Source organism: Mirounga leonina, unplaced genomic scaffold, assembly GCF_011800145.1.
Source record: "Mirounga leonina isolate KUSES-001 unplaced genomic scaffold, KU_Mleo_1.0 Mir_195, whole genome shotgun sequence".
NCBI classification, from domain to species: Eukaryota; Metazoa; Chordata; class Mammalia; order Carnivora; family Phocidae; genus Mirounga; species Mirounga leonina.
In genome coordinates, this window is record NW_023270490.1 from 8149558 (window position 1) to 8176273 (window position 26716).

The 26716-nt window shown below is 43.9% G+C and overlaps 1 protein-coding gene across 1 annotated transcript in view; it reads left to right on the forward strand.

Annotated features, from left to right (window-relative positions):
• Positions 1–2546: 2546 nt before the first annotated feature.
• The window catches only part of VAPB (VAMP associated protein B and C), a gene marked incomplete at its 5' end in the record, with an annotated part of 31676 nt that continues 7506 nt past the window's right edge, over positions 2547–26716 (forward strand). Inside the window, 4 exons of the mRNA XM_035025646.1 lie at positions 2547–2787; positions 18618–18721; positions 22104–22184; positions 24126–24302. Coding sequence (XP_034881537.1) covers positions 2547–2787; positions 18618–18721; positions 22104–22184; positions 24126–24302 — 603 coding nt within the window. The remainder of the gene's footprint in view (positions 2788–18617; positions 18722–22103; positions 22185–24125; positions 24303–26716) is intronic.

Consider the following 26716-nt stretch of genomic DNA (forward strand, 5'->3'; position numbering starts at 1 on the left):
AGTAAGGAGATGACTTTGAGTGTAGTGAGAGGGTTGTTTGTGATGGGCGTCAGTAGGTGAGATGCACTGCCGAAGATGCTTTTACCCGTGTCTGGCCACAACTGCACCTACAAAATGCCTGAGCCTCCAGAGGGCCAAAGGCAGGGCTTTTTAGAAAGATAATCCAATGGAAACATTCTCTTTAGGCATGTCATTCTTGAAGGTGCCATTGCCCATGGAATGAGAATAAATTCTAGTGTAAGTAACTTAAAACCGTCCTTGACCCAGTAGTACAGTTGATTCTGCTATAATGCAACGTATGCATTCCTAAAAATCGCCATACCACATAAAATAGCAGGATAAACGCTGTAGGACTTACAAGAGGGAAATGAGGTTAAGTCCACAATGTTCAAAAACTTTGTTGGTCATATACACAAACACAGATAGGAGCCTAATCATGGTTTTACACACATTAAATCGGTAGGAAATACGGTATTGTATTTCAGTAAACATGGCACTTCACCTTGAAGAAGACGTGAAGTTTGCCTGTGGAGGTGGCATCGGGATAGTTGTAGTTTGTGAGTCACTGTCCAGTGGAGGAAGGAGGGCAGATGGTGACTGTGGGTGTGGGTGGTTGTGGCTGCCAACCCACAGGTGAGCTGAGGTAGCTGATAGGGGTGGTGGTGTGTGTAGGGGGTGTATTTTGTGTATTTCTAGGCAGCTTGGTTCAGCTGGATGCACTTTTGATGCACTTTTCTGTGTTCATCTAGCATTTCTTGTAGACAAAATCATGCATAAGCAAATGTGAAATTTGTTTTATGCTCAGATTGTCCCCCTAATATGCACATCAATCACAGTGGAACAAATTCACGATTTCAAACTAAGCTTTATGGCAGAACTGGCTATAGTTTATTTGATTTTGGAACTGAGTCCCTTTACCTTTCTTCCTTTCCATCATTATTGATTTCTTAATTTATATTTAAGTTAAGCCCATATCAAATTGATTTTTTATACCCTGAGTGCTTCTGAAGGAGAGAAAGTAGCCTGAGATTTTAATTTTGCTAGTGCTTATCCACCTGGTAGTTTCCTCCTTGGCGAATATCTTTGCCTGCCTGCCTGTCTGTCTGTCTGTTGTCTGTCGTCCATCTAGATACACACACACTGAGACCTTTACTAGATGCTTGGAGGTATAGAATGTATTCTGTATTCTGGAGATACAGAAACTGGTAAGGTATCGTCCTTATCTTAAGGAGCTTAGAGTCTCATTGAAAATTTTTCAAGGCACAGATTTGAATGTCTTTTTTGGGTTTCCTTAGGGAATGGATGAACCAACATTATTTATTTCTTGGTTTGTGAACATAGGAGCACACAGACCTTCCCACCCCGCCTCCTACTTCTTTGTAAATGTAGAGATAGGAGTAAAGAGCTTGTGTGGAGGACACTCAAAGATACCATTGATTTACATGGTGAAAAGATGTCAATTTGAAAAGAGGTTGAAAAGGACTTAGGAGGTCTTGTAGTCAACCCTCCCACTGACTCCTTAATAAACCTAGTGGTCAGGTATCCAGGGTAGAGCAGTAAATGGAAAAAAAGCAAGTTTCAGAGTAACGTGACTAGTATGATCCCTCTTGTTGTCCCCCTCCCGGTACATGTGTGTACGTGCTGTTTGTGTAAGCACAGATGATGTGAGAAGATCTCCCGTAGTAGTCACCTCAGGGGACAAGGGAAAGCTTATTAACTTCCTCTTTATACATCTCTTATTGTTTGGCTTGTTTTAAGAAGCATGTTTTACTTTTTTAATTAAAAAATCTAATAAAGTAGAAAATGAATAAATAATAATAATAAAAAATACCCTCCGGGCCCTGAGCTTTGTTTTCATCTTCTCAGTAGCCTGCATAGTTATAAAACTGAACATGACGTTCCAGGTGTGGGCTGCCTAGCAGGACTCCGACCTTGCTGTAGTTAACGCTGTATTGGGGGGCGGGGTTCTGTTTCTGTGTTTATAGACCATTAACACCTTAAAGTCTTTTTTACACCTGCTACCCTTGGCACACTCTGCCCTTGGTAATTGTGGGACCCAAGTTTAATCCTTCAGATTCTGTTAGAGGTCATCTTATTGTGGAAATCGGTATTTAACATAGGTTAAGAACTGGTCTTGGATTGGATTCAGGCTGCCTGGTTCAGATCCTAACTACCTACCACTAACTAGCATGAACACTTAGACAAGAAACGCATATTCCTGAGCCTCCGTTGTCGTCGTCGTCGTCTTTTTTTTTGTGGGCAGCAAAGCAAAATTTATTGAGCGATAGTCTAAAGCTCCAGGAGAGGGAGGACCTGAGAGGGTTGCCCGAGCCTCGGTTTTCTTATCGGTAAAACGACAATAACCATAAAGTTGTGAGGTTTCAAGGAGAGCCTGGATGTTAGAACGCTTACCTAGATTGCCTGGTAGTGTGATGAGAACGTGGTGAATTTCAGATGCTGCTGTTAGTGTGTTAACGTCCGTTCCTTTCTCCCATCCGTGATAGTGAGCTAGTTTTGGATCTTGAATCTTCCCTTAACTATATACCATATCCCTCCCGACCCCAGAACATAAATCAGTCAGTCTTCTAAACTTTCCTCACAAGGTCTCCAATCAGTCTCTGCCTCATTCCACAGGTCCCTTCACCGATGTCGTCACCACCAACCTAAAGCTTGGCAACCCAACAGACCGAAATGTGTGTTTTAAAGTGAAGACCACAGCACCACGTAGATACTGCGTGAGGCCCAACAGTGGGATCATCGATGCAGGGGCCTCGATTAATGTATCTGGTAAGTCCGGAGACTGGAGGCCAACGGGGGGGGCTAAAAAGTCTCCCTAAAGCCAGTAGGATTTCTTAAAGTTTGCATTTGGTATAGCAAAATAAGACAATAGACTTCTCCCTGAACCCGCCACCCTCTGATTGAAAAGCTTAGTGGGTCCCACTCACCTATTGGTTTTCCATAATTAAAGCCTCTTTGGTTTAATGCTTACAGTCTTCTGTGCCTTAATAGTTACAGCAAAAGTAAAGTGGTAACTTTAGACTTTACTTCAGAATGAGTTTGGTTTTCACTCCCTTGAAATTAAATCTGCCCTTTGGCAATAAATAAAAAAGGGCTAAACAAACTTAATTTTACTTTGTGGGAGAATGCTAAATGGAGTTATTTTCTTATTTAAGCTAAATGGTTTCTGACATTAGGCTTGTGTCATTCCCAATGATTGGTAACTGCACTTTACTGATCGTGAAAAGCTCAGGGAGGTGAGGACTGAGGAGACTGGACTATATCCAAGGGCGAAAGTTTTGTGCGTGTCTGATGGGTTTTTCCCTTACGGTCTGAGAATGCATATATTTTCCAAAGTCCAGCTTTTGAAAAGACACTGGTAGAGTGCCCAGATTGAGAATTGGATTTTAGAATTAAGGAGATGTAAGTGATGGGTTTGAGTTTAAATGTCTTTTAGAAATGGAATAAACTTTCAGCTCATTAGAACTTCTGGATCCAAGATGCCTTTTGTATTTGTGGAGGAGCTGTGGGGGAGTGTGTGTTTATCCTGTAAAAATCAGGAGACTTTGTGTCACAGAGGGTTCTGCATCATTAGAAGCTACTACTCATTGAGATGGGTACTTGACTGGCTTTTTCCATGACAGATTTTGATTGTGATGCATTTGGCTATTCATTTGACACCTAAAAGAAAATGATTCACCTCTTTGGAAAGATATAAGGTGTTTCATTATCTGATCATTTCTGTAAACTCTTATTCCCCACATCCATTGGTTTCTCTCATTATGGTGCTCCCACACCAGCTATCCCCCTGTGTGCTTCTCTCTGAGGCTGCAAGACCTGATCTGGACACTTGAATTGGGTTGTTATTCAGGAAGTCAGAAGGGTGAGAGCCAGATTTTATTGAGGGTCTCCTTTGTGCTGGGCCAGCACACACATTATCTCATATAATTTCTGTTATTTGGCCTGTGAGGAATGCATCATTACCTGCCTTGTACTAAGAAGGAGACCGGTGGCTGTAGGCTCACGAACCTAGCAAGTGACACAGCCAAGATGTGGATCACTGTGTCTGGCTCCGAAGCCCAGACTAAAGTGCAGCGTGCTGGGGAAGGGAAAGGGTCTGAGCTGTTGGCATTTCTGTACCCCTTGGATCCATATGGTTTCAGTTTTTCTGCTGAAATCTTTATTCCCTTTTATTGACTTTGGTTTTCCTCTTGATTTCTTTGCCCATATCAAATTTGAGCAAGGTTGTCAGTAGATGAGAATTACAAATTTTCAGGGTAAATAAGGGGGCAGCAACATAGTTTCGGAATAAAATAGTCTCAACAGGCAGCTGTACAGTGTAGGTGTGCTTTCCAGTATGAAATATAAATGTGTGTATGTCTCTTTCAGAAAGACTCATCCCTCCCCCAATCATAGGAATGGTTGTTTTGTTTTTTGTTTTTTGTTTTTAAGATTTTATTTATTCATTTCTTAGAGCACGGGAACTGGGAGGGGAGGCGGGGAGAGAGAATCTGAAGCAGACTCCGTGTTGAGCATGGAGCCTGATGTGGGGCTTGATCTCATGACCCTGAGATCATGACCTGAGCTGAAACCAAGACTCAGATGCTTAACTGACGGAGCCACTCAAGTGCCCCTATTTTTATTTTTTTAAATAAAAAAAAAAATTTTTGGAATGTTTTTTAAGGTAATAACCCTGGGCATTTGTTTTGATTTATAATTCCCTGCTTAAGGAAGACTGAAGATTTTGTGGTTGTGGCCTTTCTTTTGCAGATAAGAACGGAAGGTGCAGAGAATGGGTGTGATTATCTAGGGCCACATGGGTGACTAGTGGCAGAGCTGGTACTTGAAACCAGCTTTGCTCCTGACTCGGTGGCTCTTCTGTGATACGAAGCTGCCTCAACAGTGTTAGGGGGTGGCCCCACTTACAAATGAATATAAAATTTTACATAAAGTACCATGGTTCTCAAAATGTAATGTACTTGGGGGAAAGTAATTGAATAATAAAGTGCCCGTGTGTCTACAGGCCTGACTCCTAGATGAAACAAGATTATGTTTGCACATGAGAAGGGCTCCCTTGTTATTATTTGGTGTGTATTTTTCGCACTGCTTGAGGTGCACCTGGGTGAAGCCAGGTGTCGCTGCATTTCTGGGACAGCATCTTCAGTTGGCAGAGGATGCTGGCACCCATCTGCTGCCGTTTTCTGTGCTGAGGGACCAGTGTATAATGTGTTAGACATTCGTATCTCAAGGTAAAAAGCACTGAGCTTTTTAAGGTCCTCTTAAAATGCAGCTATGTGATGACATCTTGGTGAGTACGTAGAGTTTCTAGGTTCCTTTGGGAGAGAAGATACCCTCAGGACATGAAGGATACCAGCAGAAGGCAGTGCAGATTGTCCACAGGCCAGGTGTATACATGGCCACGTTTGGTGTTAACCCACTCTCCTCCGAGATCACTAGATTTGAGGTCTGGGAACCTGAGCAGAAAGCTTAGTTGTGCTGTTTAACCTGTTGGCCGATCTTTGTCCAATCTATTAACGTGTCTAGGTTCTAGTTTTCTCATTTGTAAAATGGAAGGAACAGTATCTGCCTCACAGAGTACTTTCCAGTGCTGTGTTAACTGAACACATGGCGCAAGAGTGGGATTGTGTTATCTTCCCCACTAGCTTTGATAAAAACTGTTTTTGTCGAACGTGGATTATACATACTTGAATTGCCTTTTTAGAAATAAATTAATTCCATTTTTTTATTTGACTTTTTCTAATTTTAAGGAGTGTGTATGTTTTCTTTCTATGATATGCATTTGTTTTCTGGTGAATTTTCAAATATAATCTATAAAAAGGTGGCCATCAAATCAACTTAAAATGCTACCAGCATTGCCCGGTCTACCACACAGAGTGTCGGCCTACCCGCAAATGACATGCCTAGTACGTTATTTCTCTCCCATTTCTGAAAACCCTTGGGATGTGCTAGCTATTGGGGGGGCTATAAATCATTCTTTGAGAGAGGGGGGCAGGGAGGGAAAGAAAGAGAAGGAGGAGGAGGAGATCCACCCACATAGCTGGCCAGAGGGACTGAGGTTCTGAAGGCACACAGATCAGGGTTGTATGGGGGGCATGAGGGGAGACTTTGTAGCTGTTAGGGACCTTTCTGACACACCCTGTGAAACTCTTCTTAGCTTTTAGGTAGGCTTGATATAGTCAAGGGAGCTTAAATTGTGTGTCAAAAGTCCAGACTCTGACCTACCATGTTACTTTCTCCAGAAGGTGGCAAATTACTTATTGAGTCCTTAAAAAATAACAGCTCTGTTTTAAAAACTTAGGTGGTAAAGTAATGGTTGGAAACAGGCATAACCTAGACTTTTTGTGTCTGTAGGTGAAAATATGTGGATTTCCCAAAGGGATGGTTTGAGGTCTGGTCACCTGGGTCTAGAATGGGAGTCCTTTTCTTTGTCCTTTATGTAGGTGCTCATTTCATCTCATCTCATTCTTCCAGTAGCCCCTTCTGTGGTTTGTGTCTGTTGGATGAGGCAGTGTAGTAGGTGAGGGGGTGCAGAGTGCTTTCTGTTTGCATTAATTGGCCCAGAATGCCATGGTTTTGGCCCTTGCTCCTTGATACACACCATCTACTAGAGATGGTTTTGAATTATTCAAATCTGGACCTCAGCAAAATAGCTACACTTAAATGGAGATTGGAGAAGCGGAGATTGGATTTTTCCCCCCCTGAGATTTTAAATGCAAGGAAAATAGAACTTTTTGAATTAATGAATTGTTTGAAGCAGTGGGGGGTCTCCCCATTTGTTCTAGCTTTACAAAATTAAATCGATTTTCTGAACTGTCTGGTGGGAAAATATTTTTAAGGTAGATAATTTCTGAAAATGTCTTTGTGGTAAGCTGTTAGTGGTTGTGGATTTTTTTTTTAATACTGCAGTTTAATAATGAGGGAGTTTTCCATTAATATTCCAAACCATGTTTGCCAGCGGATACAGCAGGTGAAGTGGTAAAATTATGGGCCCATCAAAAATACTTATGCTTCCTGTAATATGATATTAAGTTTAATATTTTTATAACCTTCACTGAATTCTAATTTCACTAAAGTAGCAAGCATGCTTCCATTTGCAGTTCAATTATGCACATTGGTTGCCTTTGTACCAAGCAAATTAGAAATGCAAAATATCTATATGTGGGGGGGGGGCATTGGAAAGAGTCATTAAAGATACCAATATTTGGGTACAGATACACTTTACTAAGTGAACCCTGGGAATTGAAAATGGATTAAAGACAAACAAACACAAATCTACTAGTGTCTGAATCAGTATTTTAAATTAAAATTCAAAGAATTAAGGAGCAGTGTTCACTTCTGACACACAATCCTTTCCAGCACTCCTTTCAATCACATGTTAAAGCATAAAGTTCTTCCAGTAAAATCCTGAGGACAGAGAATTCATATCAGCAGCTCTTCTTGGATGGAAACATTGGTCAATTAATGTAATTGGGTAGTATTGCAATTGATAATTAATCCTTTTAAGATTTTGCTGACTCAGTTTAATGGAGCTGCTTGCCTGCCCTGGACCAGTCAACCTTGAGCTATAGCTTTTAGGTGATTAGCACCAGCGTATAAGTGCACTGCCCTTAGAGAAAGAAGCCAGGCATTCATCTGTCAAGTGCTGATAGCAGAAGCTAAATTTGGGGGGTTTGGGCATCTTAACAGCAACATTCTTCTTTGTTTGATCATTTGCTTTGGAAGCCTCTGATAAGCAAAACCTTTTTATAAATGGTTTTCATGAACCAAGTTTATTCTTCTCAGATAAGAGCGACTCACATTCATACCTAAAAGATGTCTTTAATCTTTTTCACCAGATAGATGAGAGATTCTGGTTTTTTACAAAAGGAAATTAATAAAAATTCAGCCTAATTATGCTTCTTAAAGATTTTTTAAAATTTTACTGTGATATTCAAGTTTCTTAAGAAGAATCCCATGTTTCACTTTGTAGGAGTATGACACAGTTTTTTTAATTTCTTTACATTTTCTTTTCTTTTTCTTTTTTTATAAAGATTTTATTTATTTGGGGCACCTGTGTGGCTCAGTCGGTTAAGTGGCTGCCTTCCGCTTGCGTCATGATCCCAGGGTCCTGTGATAAGAGCCCTGGGTCTGGCTTCCTGCTCAGTGGTGAGTCTGCTTCTCTCTCTCTCAAATAAATAAATCTTTTTTTTTTTTTTTTTAAGATTTTATTTACTTGAGAGTGAGAGCTCGCAAGCGAGAGAGCAGAGGGAGAGGGAGAAGCAGACTCCCCCACTGAGCAGGAAGCCCCACCTGGGCTTCGATCTCAGGACTCTGGGATCATGACCCGAGCCAAAGGCAGATGCTTAACCAACTGAGACACCCAGGTGCCCCTGTTCTTTACATTTTCAAAGATCATGATCAAGATGACTTACCAGGTACACTGAACACCTCACTTAGTGGACAGTAACTTCAGCTTTCGGCGGAGTCACTGAGGAGCAGAAATTAAGCTCAACTTTGGAGCAACCAAAAGTTATGTTCTTTTCACTCATTATAGTTTCTTGCATATTTATTTATTTATTTTTAAAGATTTCATTTATTTATTTGACAGAGAGAGAGAGAAAGGACACAGAGGGAGAGGGAGAGGGAGAAGCAGACTCCCAGCTGAGCCGGGAGCCTGACATGGGGCTCGATCCCAGGACCCTGAGATAATGACCTAAGCTGTAGGCAGACCCTTAACCGACTGAGCCACCCAGGCGCCCCAGTGTCTTGCATATTTAAACACTTGAGCTCTTCATCTTGACTCTCTTGTTTACTCTTGCTTTATTTTTAAAATTTTTAGGTTTTTTTTTAAAGATTTTATTTATTTTTGAGAGAAAGCACGTGATCACATGTGGGGGGAGGGGCAGAGGGGAAGAGGCTACCCGCTGAGCAGGGAGCCCAGGGCTCAACTTGATCCCAGGACCCAGGGATCATGAAATGAGCTGAAAGCATATGCTTAACCAGGTGCCCTATTTTTAAAAAAAATTTTAAACATTTTATTTTTAAGTAATCTCTATACCCAAAATGGGGCTTGAACTTACAACCTGAGATAAAGAGTCACACACTCCACTGAGTGAGTCAGCCAAGTGCCCCTTCTTTTACTTTAGACTGTTAACCTTGTCCTGGCGTCCGGCCCATTACAGGCCAGAATGAAGTGAAAGGGCTTTGGGAGGTAGCCACAGTGAAGGACTGGACAGGAATATCACAAAGGGTGAGTAGGGAGAGGGTTCAGAAATAACAGCAGGGGACTGGGATGACTTAAGCCTCAGGGCAGACAGTTCTCCGTATTCTAGTTGATCAGTCCCAAGAGCCATGGCTTGTAGGTCTTTCTAAGCTAGAATATAATGGGTGTTCATAATCCCAAGAGTTAATCAGAAAAAGGCTATATTGTATTCCATTATAAAGTATTATAGGAAACAGGAAAGTATGTTGGAGTTTTTTTAAAAAGATGTATGTTTGGGCGCCTGGGTGGCTCAGTTGGTTAAGCGACTGCCTTCGGCTCAGGTCATGATCCTGGAGTCCCTGGATCAAGTCCCGCATCGGGCTCCCTGCTCCGCAGGGAGTCTGCTTCTCCCTCTCCCACTCCCCCTGCTTGTGTTCCCTCTCTCGCTGTGTCTTTCTCTCTCAAATAAATAAATAAAATCTTTAAAAAAATAAATAAATAAAAAAAATAAAAAGATGTATGTTTTTAAAAATGTTTATAAAAAAGAGTGAATGAGGCCTGTTCTTTGGTCAGTGCTGTGCATCTCGCACATCTCATCTTCCAGTGACACTGAGGTACATTTGTACTAGTCTCTGCACCAATAAGTCAACCAGACAATGAGAAGTTTGTTATCTACAATGGGCTGTACTGAATTGGAAAATTCTATAGAGAACACAAAGATAATTCAATGTTAACTTACTTATAAGTAGATAAAATTATTTGCCTGCTGGATTTGTCATTCCATCCATAGGACCCTGAATAGGCAGAGTCCCGGAAAGCAGTTATGTTTTCAACATTTTGAGAATCCTAAAGGAAGTAATAAATTTACTCATGATAAGGGTACACAGTCTACAATTCTGAGTTGCTTTGCTTTTGGCTAGAATTATTTCACCTCATTGTGGTAATACTGGTCTTTTAAGCTGCTCAGGCTCTGGCTTGTTTCTGATTAGCTTAAAAAAGTAGAGCAGGAACTACATTACTACACCATCAATGCAGTTTGGTAGAGAATAGCCTTTTGGTGGCACACAGGCGATCAAAAAGGAGAAAGAAGGGACAGTTGTGATGCGAAGATTGGAAACTGCTGTCTGAACCCACGGGTAGGAGAGAGTAGCTCCGGGAGGTAGGACAGAAGGTAAGCCAGATGTTTGCGAGTGAAAGAAGGCTTCCTCTCTTTGTGTTGCCCCAAGGCGATTTTTAGAGGGAGCATGATTCAGGAGTGCTTTGAATGTTGGAAGGGAAGAAGGTACACACCTGTCAACCAATGAAAAACTAGTATCCAGAATGTGAGCTATCAAAACATGAAGTCCTGGTCTCAGTCAAATGGGGTAGAAGGGCAAACATGTGGCAAGGAGCTTAGGCATCTCAGTGTCAACAGTGTCCACTAGTAGAATAAGGTCCCCAAAGAAGAATGAGGGTGTGAGAGAGCATTCTGGTAGGGGCCACAGTGTTAGGTGAAATACTGAATACGCGTTCTGCAGGTGTGGTTCCTGGGCTGGTAGAATCAGTATCCTGTTAGAAATACATGTTCTCGGGTGCCTGGGTGGCTCAGTTGGTTGAGCGACTGCCTTCGGCTCAGGTCATGATCCTGGAGTCCCGGGATCGAGTCCCACATCGGGCTCCCTGCTTGGCAGGGAGTCTGTCTCCCTCTGACCCTCCTCCCTCTCATGCTCTCTGTCTCTCATTCTCTCTCTCTCAAATAAATAAATAAAATCTTAAAAAAAAAAAAAAAAAAGAAATACATGTTCTCAGCCCCACCCCAGATGTGTTTGAATCAGAAACTCTGGAGGTGGGTGGGGTCCCACCACCTGTGTTTTAATAAGAACTCCAGGTGATTCTGATGCATGCTGAACCCTGAGACTCCCCTGTTACCAAGTCAGATTGGTGGGTTAAGTTGTGGAAGGTTGGTGTATTGAGATGTGAGTAGGGCAGGAAGACCAAAAGAGACGTGCCAGGTAGGACCGACATGATAAGAAGAGACTTTGGTAATGACAGAACACCCTGTGAGTGGGAGTGTGGCCAACAGATGTGTGTACCTGTTATGGGTCCGTACTGGGAAAGCTGAGGAGACTGGGAAGAGTTGCACTGATTGTCTTTTACTTGGGAATAGGGTTTTTTTTGTAGGAGGGTTTTGGTCTGAGGAATATGGTAACAGTGAATAGGGTGTGTTGGGAAGATTAAATTGACGGGTTATAGGAGCTGTGCAGGGTGATTTGATGGGGAGAGACACTGGGAGGAAGGGAGAAGAGCTCCTAGTTGGAGAAATCTAGATGTCAGTGGGGGCCTGAGCTGTGATTGTGGCCATGTAAAACGAGGAGAGAGACATCTCGAAGGTGAGATTCTGAGATTAAAAAAAATAATGAAGTATGTGCCTTGCTGCTTGTGAGACTTTCATTCATTTGCTCTGTTCACATTATGATGCAGATGAAAGTGATGTGTAACTTTCGTGGGTTCTCGGAGGCTGTTGTGCTGCATTTAGTGAGGTCGTCATTTCTCTGAGGGGTGTGTGTGTGTGTTTAGTAACACATATTCTGCATTTCTTCTCTTTTAAAGATTTTTATTTATTTATTGAGAGAGATAGTGATAGAGAGCATGAGAGGGGGAGAATCAGAGGGAGAAGCAGACTCCCCGCCGAGTAGGGAGCCTGATGCGGGACTCGATCCCGGGACTCCAGGATCATGACCTGAGCTGAAGGCAGTCGCTCAAACAACTGAGCCACCCAGGCGCCCCATTTCTTCTCTTTTGAAGGAAGTCTGATCTTATTGACCCACTGTTTTATGACCCCTGGAGGCCCTTTCCTGAGAGGACCCCACTTCTGCAGTCTGTGACACAGCAGACATTGTATCACAAAGCATTAATGTTGGTGAATGGTGAGCGGTCTCCTGGTAACCAGCTTCTTCTTAATGTAGTATCAGCAGATACATTTTAAAAGTAGGATAGATGGTTCGTTTAAGAGGGTTTTATCATCAGGGTCTCTGGTATTCAAGTGAAATAAATTAAGTTAATGGGAAGCTCTTTTATAGCCTGTCACGGAAAAAAGTACATCATCTCTGTCACAATTTGCATGTATGGAGCTGACAGAACAAACGATTAACAACACTTCTTCTGTCATGTTCTCATAAAGCTCCAGCTACTAGGGTTTAGCAAACTGAATTGGACATGAGATGATAGCAGCTGAGAAATACAAACTTTTCGACGTGAGTTGGGGGCAGTGTTAAGCAGGATGTGGATACTGAGGCACAGCGAGGGTTTCTGAAGGCTCTCAGGGTCTGGGTGGCCACTTGACTTCTTCATTCTTGCTTGCCAGTTGGGAGCCCCCGAGGAAAGGGGAGCTGATGGGGGGCAGACACCTTCTCCACTTGCCGCTGCAAGTGGAGGGAGAGTGGCTGCCGTGGGGGAAGGGCCGAGGCCACCTAATACCCTGAGCTTCCTGGAAGTTCACCAGCAGGCCATGATTTTCACTCCCAGTTTCACATTTTCAACTTGCCAGCTTCATGGTTGTTTATATTTCACAAGTCCCTGCTTCTGACTGTCTCCAGTGTTCTTGTAAGGTGATTTGATTGCTGCCGATACCCACTTCTTTGTGTTTTTACATTCTTTTTGAACTCAAAAGTCTAAGTGTAAGTGATAACTTTTAGCTGTTCTTCCTGATCTACACGGTGGCAGCTTGGTAGGTAGGAAGCTCTCTAGGCCTGGAGTTGTGCTCATGACCCCTGTGACATCCAGCAGTGCCCGTGGGTGTCAGCGCCCGTCTGCAGAGGTGGAGCAGGCAGCTGCTAGGTGCTTTGGTTAGAGGAGCACAGGGAACCCCAGACCCCTTTCTAAAGTGGTGGATACGCGTGCGTTCCTGCGTGCGTGCTTCTGTCCCTACCCAAGGCCTGGATGCATGCTAGAACTCATGGCTTGGTTTGTATGAAGTTGCTTTCTCTTTTATTTGTTTACCTATTTAAAGATTTTATTTTTAAGTAATCTCTATACCCAACATGGGGCTCAAACTTACAACCTGGAGATCAAGAGTTGCACGCTCCGTCCACCGACTGAGCCAGCCGGGCACTCCAGTCGCTTTCTCTTTTAAACTGCACTTTCTCTCAAGAGGCACTGCACAAAGCCACCGATGCCTTCACTCGAATTGTTTAACCGGGTCGTTTTCCTCCTAGAGGGGCATGTGAGGCAGCTTGTTTAGAATAACAGGGCTCTCAGCCTTTTGGTCTCAAGACCCCTTTACACTCCTCGAAATTGTAGACCCAAAGAGCCTTTTCATTTGGAGGTTATATTAATACTTATCATGCTGTAAGTTAAAGTGAGAAATTTAAAGAGTATTAATTCACTTAATAACATTAATAAGTCAATTACATGCTAACAGTGACTTTTTTTTTTTTTAAGATTTTATTTATTTATTTGACAGAGAGAGACACGGCGAGAGAGGGAACGCAAGCAGGGGGAAAGGGGGCAGGAGAAGCAGGCTTCCCGCCGAGCAGGGAGCCCGATGTGGGGCTCGATCCCAGGACCCTGGGATCATGACCTGAGCCAAAGGCAGACGCTCAACGACTGAGCCACCCAGGCGCCCCTAACAGTGACATTTTTAATGAAAAATAACTTCAAAAATTCAGTGAGAAGACTGGCATTATTTGACATGTTTTGCAAATCTCTTTATTGTCTGGCTTAATAGAAGATAGGCTTGATTCTCTTTTTGTGCTTTTGCATTTATTTAGTCTGTTACAATGTGTTGTTTTGATGAATGTATATGAAGGGAAGCCATTTTTGCCACACATATGTGGTGGGGGAAAGGAAGAGTGTTTTCAGTATCCTTTTCAGATAATTGTGGACATTATATTTTGATACTACACCAAAACTTGGCAAGTGGCACTTTTCTTAAAGTTTAGTACAATGTGGAATCTTGAAACCATGACAGTATACTATTTGAACTTTGTTTCACTAAAATGCATTGGTCTCTTTTGCACTTTGAATGGGTTTTGGAATACTGTATGTTAGCTGAGTTATGCAGATCTTCCAAGTGTTGACATATTTCATGATGCAATATCAAAAAAATCACTGATCTCATCAGAAAAGTCTTCAAGTATTTGGGAAACTGGGCTCTTGATGTCAGATAGATGTTTTCCAAGAGTCTCCTTTTGGTAGAAAGCTTGGATTTTATCATTGGCAACAACTACTGTAAGTTGTTTTCCTTGAGGTGACAGGTCCAGTTGATTCATTTTTGAGCAGGTATCTGCCATATACCCGGATCTGCATAACCATCATTTTCCTGTCGATTGTTCTTTCTAGGAACTGGTGTTCCATGAGAAGGCTTCTAGTTCAGCTCACAATCTAAACATGATACAGCCGTTTTCCCAAGACAGCAGAGCACTTCATGTGTATGTGCATTTCCTCTTACAGAGTGTTAAGATGTGTTGTCAAGGGTTGAAGTTTAGTAAAATGAATCCTTTTTATTGCTTCCTCCAGGATATTATTAAGTGAAAACGGCCTTTTAAAAAAACCTGCAAGTGTGTGGCGATGCCTGACACGGAGACCCTGCCGTGTGGGAGCCTCTGCTGGCCTGTGCTGAGGTGTTGCTAGTTTTACTCTTGGCTTTGCACCAGCCATCACTGCAGAGCTCGGCACCGGCGGAGGGACAGGTGTCTTGGTGTTACTGTGCCCACGCTGTCGACTTTATGGATCACCTCCTGGGGTACCTGTGGGCTCCACGGATAGTGCTTTGAGAACCTGGGTGTGGAATCTGACTCTGGAAGCAAAGCCAGTGTGGAGTTCTGGCTCCGTCTTTTAATCTGTTGGCCATGGGGTCTGAATGAGACTGGTGAGACCGGCCTTCTCTGGTGGACTGTTGCGAGGACTGGACGGGATAATGCAATGAGAGCGTGCCTTCTGTGGTGCCTAGGACATAGTAGCACTGCTGAGGTCCTTTTCCTTTCCTTCCTGGGGCGTTGGGAAGGTGCTGGGGACTGGGAGACTCGGCTAGGGTGGAGAGATGGAAAGGGTCGGTTTCGCCTTAGCGCATGCCTGGAATCCACAGGAAGTCCTCTTGACTCTTTTTTTCTCACTTGCGCTGCTTCCAGGAAGGGGGGAGGGGAAGGATGCAAGGGGAACAGCAGACCTTTCTGAGGCTGTTTGTGGGTGGAGGGATCTTAGGTTCTCTGGACCTGTCGGTTGTCTGTGTGACCCAGTGTAGTTTGTGCTAAAGTGCCAACTCTGAAAATTAGCAGTGTCTTCTGATTACTGCCATCTCCTGAACACTGGGGACTCTTTACAGATAATTCTGATTCAGCCTCATAGCTCTCCATGGTGGAGGACTATAGGGGGCCTTTCACGGCTGGAAAAATAAAATCTCAAGGATGAGGCAGTTTTTAACCTAGAGCTTACGTGCTACTGGAGATCTGAGTGTGGCCTAGGACAAAGTTTTCTTCTTTCCCATACTAAAAAAATACCAGGGCATGATTTTGTCACAGCCAAGTGAAATCTGAGATTCTCAAAACCTAATTACATTAATTTTTAAAAAATGAACATTAATCCAGGGGTACCTGGCTGGCCCAGTTGGTTGGGCTTCTGCCTTCGGCTCAGGTCTGATCCCAGGGTCCTGGGATTGGGCCCCATGTCCGGCTCCCTGCTCCATGGGAGTCTGCTTCTCCTTCTCCGCTCCCCCCCCGCCCGCTCATGCTTGCTCTCTCACCCTCTCCAATAAATAAAATCTTAAAAAAAAAAAAAAAAAATGAACACTAATCAGACAGTAGTTTGAACACTGTGGCCTAACTTCAAAAAAGGTTGGCAGTCTGTCCAAGAAAGATCATCGTACAAGCAAAGGCATTGGCCCCCTCATTTATTATGTGCATTTTCCGTGTTGCATTCCTGGAGGTAGACAAAGCATGACGGGAGCTTAGCTTTCAGAAGAAGAGTCTGTGGGGCTGACCTGCTGGTCTGCTCATTTGTTCCCAGGGTTAAGTGTCAAGCCCATGTGTGTAACGATGCCCCAGGTCTGTCCACAGAAGAGCTCTTGCCAACTTGGTGCCAGAAGGGGCAATAGTTGCGTTCCAGGTCCAAAGCCACCAGCAAGAGCTGCTTTTTTGGGAGGGAACCGTGTCTCTGCACCTGTAAGAGTAAAATTCCAATTGGAGTGGCCTTGAGTTTTAAATGACCTTTTGTTTTCTCTGCTGACGGTCACACTTTGGATTTTGGGTACTCAGAATATCACTATTGGTATCCAGACTTGATGTCATGTGTGGATAAGCCTCCAATTTTTTCTTTTTAAAGATTTATTTATTTATTTTAGAGAGAGAGCTCGTGTGTGGTGGGGGGAGGGGCAGAGAGAGAGCAAAGCAGACTCCGCCATGAGCATGGAGCCCAACGCGGGGCTCGATCTGACAACCCTGAGATCATGACCTGAGCTAAATCAAGAGTTGGACGCTCAACCGACTGAGCTACCCAGGTGCCCCATATAAGCCCCGAATTTAAGAAAGTTTTGTAGATTTATTGATTTTGTCCTGAAGAAGTCTCCCAGTAATGTCCCCTGTAGCTCAGAGAGCGTGTCAGATGGGTGGTGTGGGCAGCAGAACTGCGTGGGTGACTGTGTATACCGAAACATTGAAATCTGTGTGGTGTTAGATTTCAGTAGACTTTCTCTGTCTCGAAGGTCAAGGGAACTCTGCATCCCCAAGATGGGTGGCAGGGATATTTGCATTTCTGTTCTCTATCATGTTTGCTTTTATACGATGTGATGGGGAGTGTGAATTCAGAGTGTGAATCTGTCTCCTGTTGGAGTGGTCAGTGTGGCCGAAGGGTGCTGGGCTATACTTGGCTCTTTGTTGAAGTTTTGCTGCTTCCTGACACTTGACTTTGAGCAAGTCACTTCACTTTTGTTTAGCCCGATTCTTCATATGTGAACTAGGGTTACAAACTGCAGTTTAGGATATGTGCCCTTTATCTGCTGCAGGGGGTAGTTGATGGCGAAGCTTTGGAGGAAGCCGCAAGATGGGGCTCAGAGGCCAGAGAACCCTGATTGAGTGCCCTGCAGGAAAGGTGCTGGTGGAGAAGGACAGCACTCTAACTGGTAGAGGACAGGGAGTCAGTCCTTTGTGGTGGGCCACCTGCAGTTGAGCATCCCTCCCCTTCGTGGTGTGACGTCGGGCAATTTAGTTAACCTTTCTGTGCTCCAGTTTGCTCACCTGAAAACAGGCATTAAAATAACCTCCATAGCAGTACCTACCTCTTAAAGTTTAAATGAGGTAATAATAGACCTAACGTACAGAGCCAGGTTTCTGGCTCATGGGAGGTGCCGAATCCGTGTTAGCGCTTCTCCTGGTCAGGACTATAGGAGGCTTTTCCCGTGTGTGAGAAAGGTGTGTGTCAGGGAACTTAACCAGATGTGTGGTTTAGCCAGAGCCTTGCAGCACATCGCGTGTTTTGTTTTTTTTTTAAGATTTTATTTATTTGACAGAGACACAGCGAGAGAGGGAACACAAGCAGGGGGAGTGGGAGAGGGAGAAGCAGGCTTCCCGCCGAGCAGGGAGCCCGATGCGGGGCTCGATCCCAGGACCCCCGGATCACGACCTGAGCCGAAGGCAGACGCTCAATGACTGAACCACCCAGGCGCCCCGCACATCGCGTATTTTAAAGCAGCCGCCGTTTAACAAGGGTGGTGGGTACTAAGGAAGCCGGTAGGAACGGGGTCGCACCTACTCAGTGTGGTGGGCGTGACTTGTCCGAGAGAGCCTTTATGTGAGATTCCTTTGGGTTCTTGGGGAGGAAGGGAGGCTTTATGTGATATTCCTTCTAGGTTCTTGGGGAGGAGAGGTGGTTTGTACGCTGGTGGTGTTTTTCCCATGCTGTGAGCGTGCTGGTTGTGACAATTTCCTAACATTGCATTGGCAAAATTGTATTTGAAGCAATACTTGAATACCTTGGCATGGGAAATGGACAAAGAAAAGCTAAAATGAAACCGTCACACGTCTTGGATTATTCTAGTTTACTTTCTGAAGAGATCATTTCGCTCTGTTGTCTTGAGCAGAAAGGCATATGGTATTTGCGCCTGGTTTACCTGTCTGTGGGACCTGTAGCGGACCTCTGTGTCAGGTGGGCGGTCATGAAAGGTCGGGGGGCTAGGAATCAGAAGACCTGAATCCTAAGCCCAGGTCCCAGCTCTGCCACTGTCTGTTTGACTTTAGGCAAGTCCCCCAACTTCTCAGGATCTCAGGCTTGAGACCTGAAAAGCGGAGAAGATGCTGGGCACCTTGCCCTGCTGGCCTCACTGGGGCGGTGTAAGGCTCAGATGAGAATCCTGGTAAACTGCTGTACAACCGAGATACGAGTTTTAACATAACAAATGGCTGCTGGTAACCAAGCTCTGACCCTCCTAATGAAATATTTTCTTTCTCAGTGATGTTACAGCCTTTCGATTATGACCCCAATGAGAAAAGTAAACACAAGTTTATGGTTCAGTCTATGTTTGCTCCAACTGACACTTCTGATATGGAAGCAGTAGTAAGTACTGAATGCTTCTTACTTTTTTTTAGTAATTAAAAAAAAATGATTAGGTACAAAATTTTGGGTGCATGCATTTCAAAATGTGTCAAAATTGTTTTTAAAGGGGAATGGTGTTTTCAAGGAGGTTTGTACTTTGACTACCTTTATGGGTTTTCTTAAACTTTGATTTTAACATTTTATGTAACTTTCCAGAATACTATTCTTTTCTGACTTTTATATCTCAGTTTGCTTCAGCAGTTCCTTGTTCTGATGGATTGTGTCTTGAATGGTTTGAGGATTCCCTTCCTTTAAACCCCCCTTCTATCCCCCATAGAAAAGGGTCCTTCTTAGTCTAGGGAATGTCTCTTACCATGTCTCCTTGCACACACACCCCCTGCCCCAAGAACCCAGAGGGATGTGAGAGAGTGGAATACTTAAATGTCCTCCAACGCTTGAGGGTTTGTTTTTCTGCTTGGTTCTGGTAAGCATGATTTTTTTTCCCCCTCCCTAATTTCCCTCATCCCCCCCCCCCCCCGCTTAAATACATGTTTAACTCTCTCTAATTTTGGTAAAAATAAGGTAACTTTGTTTTTATAAAATGAATAACTGATACTATATTATTGGGTTTTCTGGGAAAAGATTATAATGGAAATTCTCCTTAAAGTAAGCTTTTTCTGCATTTGAATAAATCAGCGGGCATTCTGTTGTCTGCGGGAATCACAATGTACAGATAAACCTTATTGTGCACAGCCCCAGCTAGGACAGACTGGCCAGTCCTTGAGCTCACAGATGGGAAAAAGAAGGTGGGGCTCCCTCAACACCCACATCACTTTCCAGCTTGCCAGCCCAAGCTGGGAGACGGGTCCCCCAAGGAGCACCTGCAGACGGGAGTCAGCCGTGGCTCATGAAGTACTATGGTTTTTCTCTTTCAAAAGTTTTATGTGAAGGGCTTTCTATGCACAGCTTCCCTTCACGTTCCAGTGTCACCACTCAGCCTTTTCTGTTAGTCTTGGAAAAGCATAAATGACCATCTTTGCGGATGTTCAAGTTTGGGGCAGGAGATGAGGGTAAGCTGGGTATTTTGAGGTTGGAGAGAGATGAGTGATAATAGGCAGGCTTCCCCTTTCATAAGAATGATTATTGAGGCATTTACTACTTTTTCTTTTATTTCCCAGAATATGATATATACTTCATGTTAATTTGTGTGAGCAAGGAAATGTATGGCAAATACAAAATTTGGAATATCTAAGAATGTGTTCGCTTGGCTTTTGCTGCATGGCTTAGTGACAAGAGTGACATGGGCTTGGGCGTCTCGGGCGTGGGGCTGAGCTCTGCCTTGTACTAACGTTGTGGCCTTGGGCAGTTTTCATTAACTCTCTGTAAGATTGGGTCACCTGTAAAAGGGGGATAAAAACCTAGGTCACACATTGTTGTGGGATTCAGTGTGCTGTGTGTGTCGAGCACCTGGCACAGTGTCTGGAGCTGTTGTATCTGAGGGCTCTTGTGGTCCGGGCCCTCTACATACAATAAACGTGAATTTCACTCCCTTTTATGGTAATTTTTATAACACTTAAATTTTTTTATATGAATGTACATTGTAGGAAATTTTGGAAATACACAAATAAGCAAAAATAAAACTAAAAGTGACCCGTAATTTATTTACCCTAGATCTAACCACTGTTATGGAGAGCTTTGTGCTATTTCTTTATTTTAAACTATATTTTTTGTATTTTGATATACAGAAAGCGGAAAAAAATTGTACAGTGACTACTCCTATAACCTTTACCTAGATTCACCATTTAACACTTTGCCGCATTGGCCTCATTTCTGTTATAAACTTTCTTTTTTTTGCCGAACCACTTGACTGTAAGACGCAGACTTCATGACACTCCACTCCTACACGCTTCAGAACAAGGACAGTGTCTCACATAGTCACAGCACTGTCCTCATAGCTGAGAAAGTTGACATTAATCCAATCATGTTATCTAACAGAGAAACCTATACGCAGCATTTTCCAATTGCTCCAAAATGGCCGTTAGTTGTTGTTACTCTAGTAGAGTCCAATTCCCTCAACCTTTTTTGTTTTTCGTGACTTTGAATTTTTTGAGTCCAGGCCAGTTCTGGGATTGTCCATTATTTCCTCATGATTAAATTAAGGTTAAATGTTTTTTGGCAAGAATATTCCATAAGTAATGTCATTGTATGCATCATATCAGAAGGCATTTAATACTGGGTCGTCCCTCTATTGGTGATGCTCAGTTGGATTACTTGGTTACGATGGTGACTGCCAACTTCCCAGTGTCAAGGCACAATTGCCCCTTGTGGTTAATAGGTAATCTGTGATACTCTTGAGTAATCCTGGATGCTTGGAGATCATGTGAATATCCTGCTCATCAGCAGTCTCACCTGGTGGTTTTAGTGTCCAGTGATGATCCTTGCTTGACGCTCTTTTGACACAGGCACCCGTATGCTCGTGTGTGTGTGTGTGTGTGTGTGTGTGTACAGAGGAACAGACTAGACTATTGCCTGTAGCTTCTTCACTATGATTCTGTGAATTTTCTCTGTGTAGTCTTCAGTATCATTTGAATGGCATGCTGTTCCACTGAATGGATCTGCCATGATTTATTTGGCAGTTCCTATTGTTCGACATATAGATAGTTTCCTATTTTTGGCTCTTGGTACTTGTGTTGCGCTAGCTGCCTCCTGCATGGTCCTGGGGCGAGGGTGGAGAGTTTGTTCTTTTTTCCGTATTGTAACCTTCTTGCTACGCTGGTCTGCAGTTCTCAGCATACCCTGGGATTCCTGCCCTCCACTGCCCAAAGGAGGAGGATTAAGCCAGGAGTACAATCCCAGAGCATGGATTTAGCCAGGAAGTCGTCCCCACCCGCGGGCTGGAGGGAGTGGGGGTTGGCCCAGACAATGGCTTGCTCATAAATGTGCCCCATTGGTAGTTGGCAGCGTGGTTCTAAAACCACTCCCAGGTAGTATACGCTTACTTTAAGAAGGATGTACCCTGCAAAGTAAATTTTATTTTCCTAAGGAGAGCCAAAGTTACCTCTGACCGCTCAGACATAATTTAGAAAATTCCTCTTCCTTCAGCGGTGGTTGTCTCTGTTCCATGTGCTTCCCACAGACTAGCAACAGGAGCAGCATTGGTTGACTTGGAGGAATCAGGCTGCAGGACTGGGATTTGTGAAGTGTAATAAATATTCAGGAAAGCTAGTGTATTTAATCTTGTCATGTTAAAAATATTGAAATCTTAGCAGACGTAAGTTCTTTATTTGATATACATCAGGGCTTTCTCATTAAGAATATTTTTTTGAAATTGTCAGTTATAGGAAGAAAATTATTCTTCCAGCAGCTTTATAATATCCTGATTATTAAATTTAAATTGTTTTAGTGGAAGGAGGCAAAACCGGAAGACCTTATGGATTCAAAACTTAGATGTGTGTTTGAATTGCCAGCAGAAAATGATAAACCAGTAAGTATGTTTATAGTTAACAATAATTGAATGTTGCAAGGTGATTCTCATTTGCATACCATCTCCTGCAAAACCAAGATTTAAGTTGGCAAATTATTTTCCTTTTTCTGAAGTCTGATGAAAAAAATAAGCTGAAGTCAACAAATAAGTGGGCCTTCATGAAATCAGCCTTTGAGAGACTTGCAGAAAGACAACTAATTGAAACAATTTTTTTTCTTGAAAAGTGCAACCTGTTGGCTGTTGAAATGTCATAAATCCTAAAGAGCTTCTTTGACTTGGCAGTTATAGGTTGCTGTAAAGAGTGGGTAAGTCTACAACAGGGAATAATTTGCCGTTTATCATGGTGCTTGATGGACAGGTGGTAAGCTCTCGGGTTCTGTTGTTTCACAGACTGCTGTCTTAGGTCTCCCTGTCTGCACTTTCCCCTAACACCACCTCACCACCCCCTTAACCCTCCTGCCTCTTTAGTCAGACCTGCTTTTAGATTAGGGTTTCTCAGCCTCAGCACTATTAACATCAGGGCTGGATCATTCTCTGCCATGGGGGCTGTTTTGGGCCGTGTAGGATGTTTAGCAGCATCCCTGGCCTCTCCTCACTAGATACCAGTCATCACCCCTCTCGTGTGACAACCAAAAATGTCTCCAGACATTGCCCAGTGTGCGCTGGTGGGGGCGGAATTGCCTCCTGTTGGGAGTTGCCCCCTGTGCTGCCTGAGGGGGTGAGGGAAAGGACTAGCTGCCTCCAAGCTGTCAGCTTGCTTTTCTCCATGAAACCAAGGGACAGGCCTCTCATGGCCCTTGCTCGTGACCAGTTGGGAGAGCAGACTCTATCTGAAATGCTGATTTGGACCTTCCTTCAACTTAGAAGAACTTAAATTGTATTAAAAAACACCTTGCAGAATATTCTACTACCCTGGCTGTTAATAGCTGGAGTTGGGAAATCGAAACGCCCACATTCCGTGAACATTGTCCATAGCGATCTGCAGGAATGCTGTTGATCTGTGCCACCGCTTCTTAGTAGTTTCTTCCTGCTCAGCGACTGACCGCCATCGTTACCCTATTTCTTGGAGTGGGTAATAGGTTTTTTGTTGTTGTTGATGTTTGTCTCTTCCCATTGCACATTTTGTCCCGGGAAGGTCGGTTTGGGAACTTGTGAGACCTCCTGTTCTGCTCCTGGCTCTGTGCTGTACGAGCTTTGTAGATGGGGGCCTTGCCCTTTGCAGGGCTCCCCTCTGCTCACCTGGAAAATGAAGGGTTAAGCTCGAGAGTGCAGAAGGGAGAGTCGGTCGTTTTCGGTGTGCTGCACAGAACCCCTAGGGCAGTGATCCCCGGCACACCTGACCACCTCCATGCCCTCCCTGGCACCGGCTCCTCCCCAGTCACTCTCCAGAGACCGTCATAACTGTCTCGGCAGGGAAGTGGGGATGTGCAGCTTCCCTCGATTGAAATATTGCGGACACTGAGCTAGTTTCACCTTCAACCCAGCTTCGAAGTCCTGAGTTCGTGAAATAAATCGCTCTCTGTGTAATGTCCTCCCTGACTTCCCACCTCCCCCGTCCGGGCCCGTCCTGGGGATGTTGAGGTCTTCCTGGTGACAGTAATTTGTGGCTAATAACTCCTGAGCTTGCACGATTACGATATGCTAATTTTTGCATGGCAGGAATTTGATAGTGCAGTATGCACAGCCCTTTTCCTCTTCCTTTGAAGTATTAGTCTCAGCCGAACTTCATTATTTGTCCTTATCCATAATTTCTGGGGCCCAGTTGCTTTAGATTATTAAGATACTAGATAAAGTGATCCATTTTTAAAATAAATGTGACATTTTACAGTGTGGATGAAACGCTACCACGTGTGGTGTTTTCTGAGAACTACTTTACTTTGCATAAAAAAGTCCTTTATTACATAGTTGGTGACACTTGGGCTTTCATTTATTTCTGAACAGCATGATGTAGAAATAAATAAAATTATACCCACAACTGCATCAAAGACAGAAACACCAACGGTGTCTAAAGCTCTGAGTTCTTCTTTGGATGACACTGAAGTTAAGAAGGTGATGGAAGAGTGTAAGAGGCTGCAGGGAGAAGTGCAGAGGCTCCGGGAGGAGAACAAGCAATTCAAGGTAATGGCATCTTCTTTTTTTTTCCTTTAAGATTTTATTTAAGTAACCTCCATGCCCAACGTGGGGCTCGAACTCACAACCCCAAGATTAAGAGTCACATGCTCTACCGACTGAGCCAGCCTGGCGCCCCAGTGGTGTTTTATTTCCTGATAGTCTACAGAAAACAGGGGCTTTTCCACTGTGATCTTGGGTGGGGAAGTTGACACATCCCTGCATTTGTAGAATTGTTTTGTATTTACACATCCTTTCCCTAGGGAGAAATTTCTATGGCTTTCATCAGGTTCTCAAAAGAGCTCTGACACATTCCCCCCTCCCCCCTAATTATCCAGTGTCCCTGAGCAGAAGTTTCTCAGCTATTTAAATTCTTGTTCCCTTGTACTTGACATGTTATAATTTCTTTAATCTTCTAAACCTTCTATGAAGTAGGGATTGTTACCATCCCCAGTTTACAGATGGAGGAGACTGAGAAACAGAGAGGTTAAGTGACTTGCCTGAGGTCACACTTCCAGTGAGAATTGAACCCAGGCTTTGTGCCTCAGAGTCCACATCCATTCCATTCTCCTGCCTCAGCCTGCAGACTCTCGTCCTCTTGTAAGGAAACCAAGCCTCTCTCGCCCTCCCGTTAGTGTCAACCGAAGACAGACTCTGAGACTAAACACAAAACAGCAGTGGTTATAACCCTGCTCCATCCCCAGTGGGTGAGAATCTTTCTTTAGGAGGGTAAATAGGTACTCTTTTAATATAGGCATAATTGTCATTTTTGAAGATTCTAGGTGGGTCTGGGCAGTAGGGTCTCCTCAAACTGTTCACACGGTGATGAGATTGGAGATGGAAAGTTGTCATAGTAGACAGGTGGAGATTGTAGAAGGAGAAGCCTGAGTCTCCAGCTTGTGGGTGTTGACGAGGTGGTTGGCCTTGGCGTTAGAAGGTCGGGCTGCGCTGGGTGGTGAAGGGAGGTGGGGCGCACCTCGTTTGGCCTTGGCGGCCTGAGTTGTGCTAGTGACGGCGCACGCTTGACTAGCTCGCAGTCTGTCATGGTCACAGCATCTCCTGGGCCTCCACTCGCAGAACATATCTAAGGCCCCTTCCAGCTTTAAAAGTCTGTCTGTTTCAGACAAGGTCTTGATGAGAATGTTTCTGAACATCTGGTCGTAGGAACTTCTGTTGCAGCTTAAATCTGAGACCGGTCTAGTCCCTTCTCGATCATGCCACTCACCCGCCCTTGGCATCCGCTCTTTAACCACCACGGCACCAGACACACGCAGTAAATACATACCGTTCAGTTGATGACTTCTTTTATTGTGACCGTGCCGTAGATACAGGAGAACTGACTGTCTGGAGAATGGCATCATCTTCTTTCTTTGCGTAATCTTGATTTGCCTCCTTCAGCAACTTCTTTTAGTATGGAGTAAATTATGAAGCTGGCATTTTACTTTTTGGCTAAAAATCTAAGATACGCCTAAAGCTTCTCCTTGAGCGTATTTCTCTTCAGAAACAGAGTCCTGTGCCATTTAAAGTGATAAATAGGTAGAAATAGCTTCTATATAAACCCAATAAAATAAATGCTGTATTTTGCTGTGCCCATTTTTTTTTTTTTGAAGTTAATCGAATAACACCAGTCATTTATCACTCTGCAGCGATATTGGCCATGCCCCATGAGCAGAATATCTTTAAAATATTATCAGACCAATCTTGACGTTAGAAGATTCTTTATCCTGCCAAACACTGATTTCTTGTTTTGTGTTGTTTCATTCTTCCCTTTGGCCAACACATTTTCTGAGGCTCTCCCATGTACCCGGCACTGTGGGTGCAAGCATGAGCTATCCCAGCCATGGAAGAGCTCCCTGCTGACCAGGGTAGCTGGGGACGCAAATACTGACGACCCGAGTGATGAGTGGCCCCACAGAGAGGACCACAAATGCCGCGGAGACTCAGCTCGATGGACTAGCTGCCTGTTGTCTCCAGGACTGGCTAGTTTGGGGATGAGGAGATGGGGCAATTAGCCAGAGATGCACCTGAGCCCAAGTAGAGAGGCCTTGCTGCATGCCCTGTTGAGGAGTATGGACTTGGCCTTGGGATCAGTAAAGGAGGAAAAAGTTTCTATTCCATGCATTAAGTAGAAAATATCGGAGATGCCTCTGTCAGATTCAGTGACATTTTAATATGCCACATATCATGTCTTCTATCTAGCAGTCTACATGTAACTCATCAATACAGAGCTCTGCATTTGAAAGCTTCAGGGCCCCCCACTTCGTAGTTTCTTGTGATTTTTATGTTTGCGCTTTGGGAAGTGTCTATCATTTCAAAACCTGTGCCTTGGTTAGGGAAGCCTGCTCAGTAGAGGAAAGGAAGACAGAGCGGGTTGGAGTCTGATGTAGGAGAGCGGCGGGAGGCATGGCCAGAGAGGCGGATGG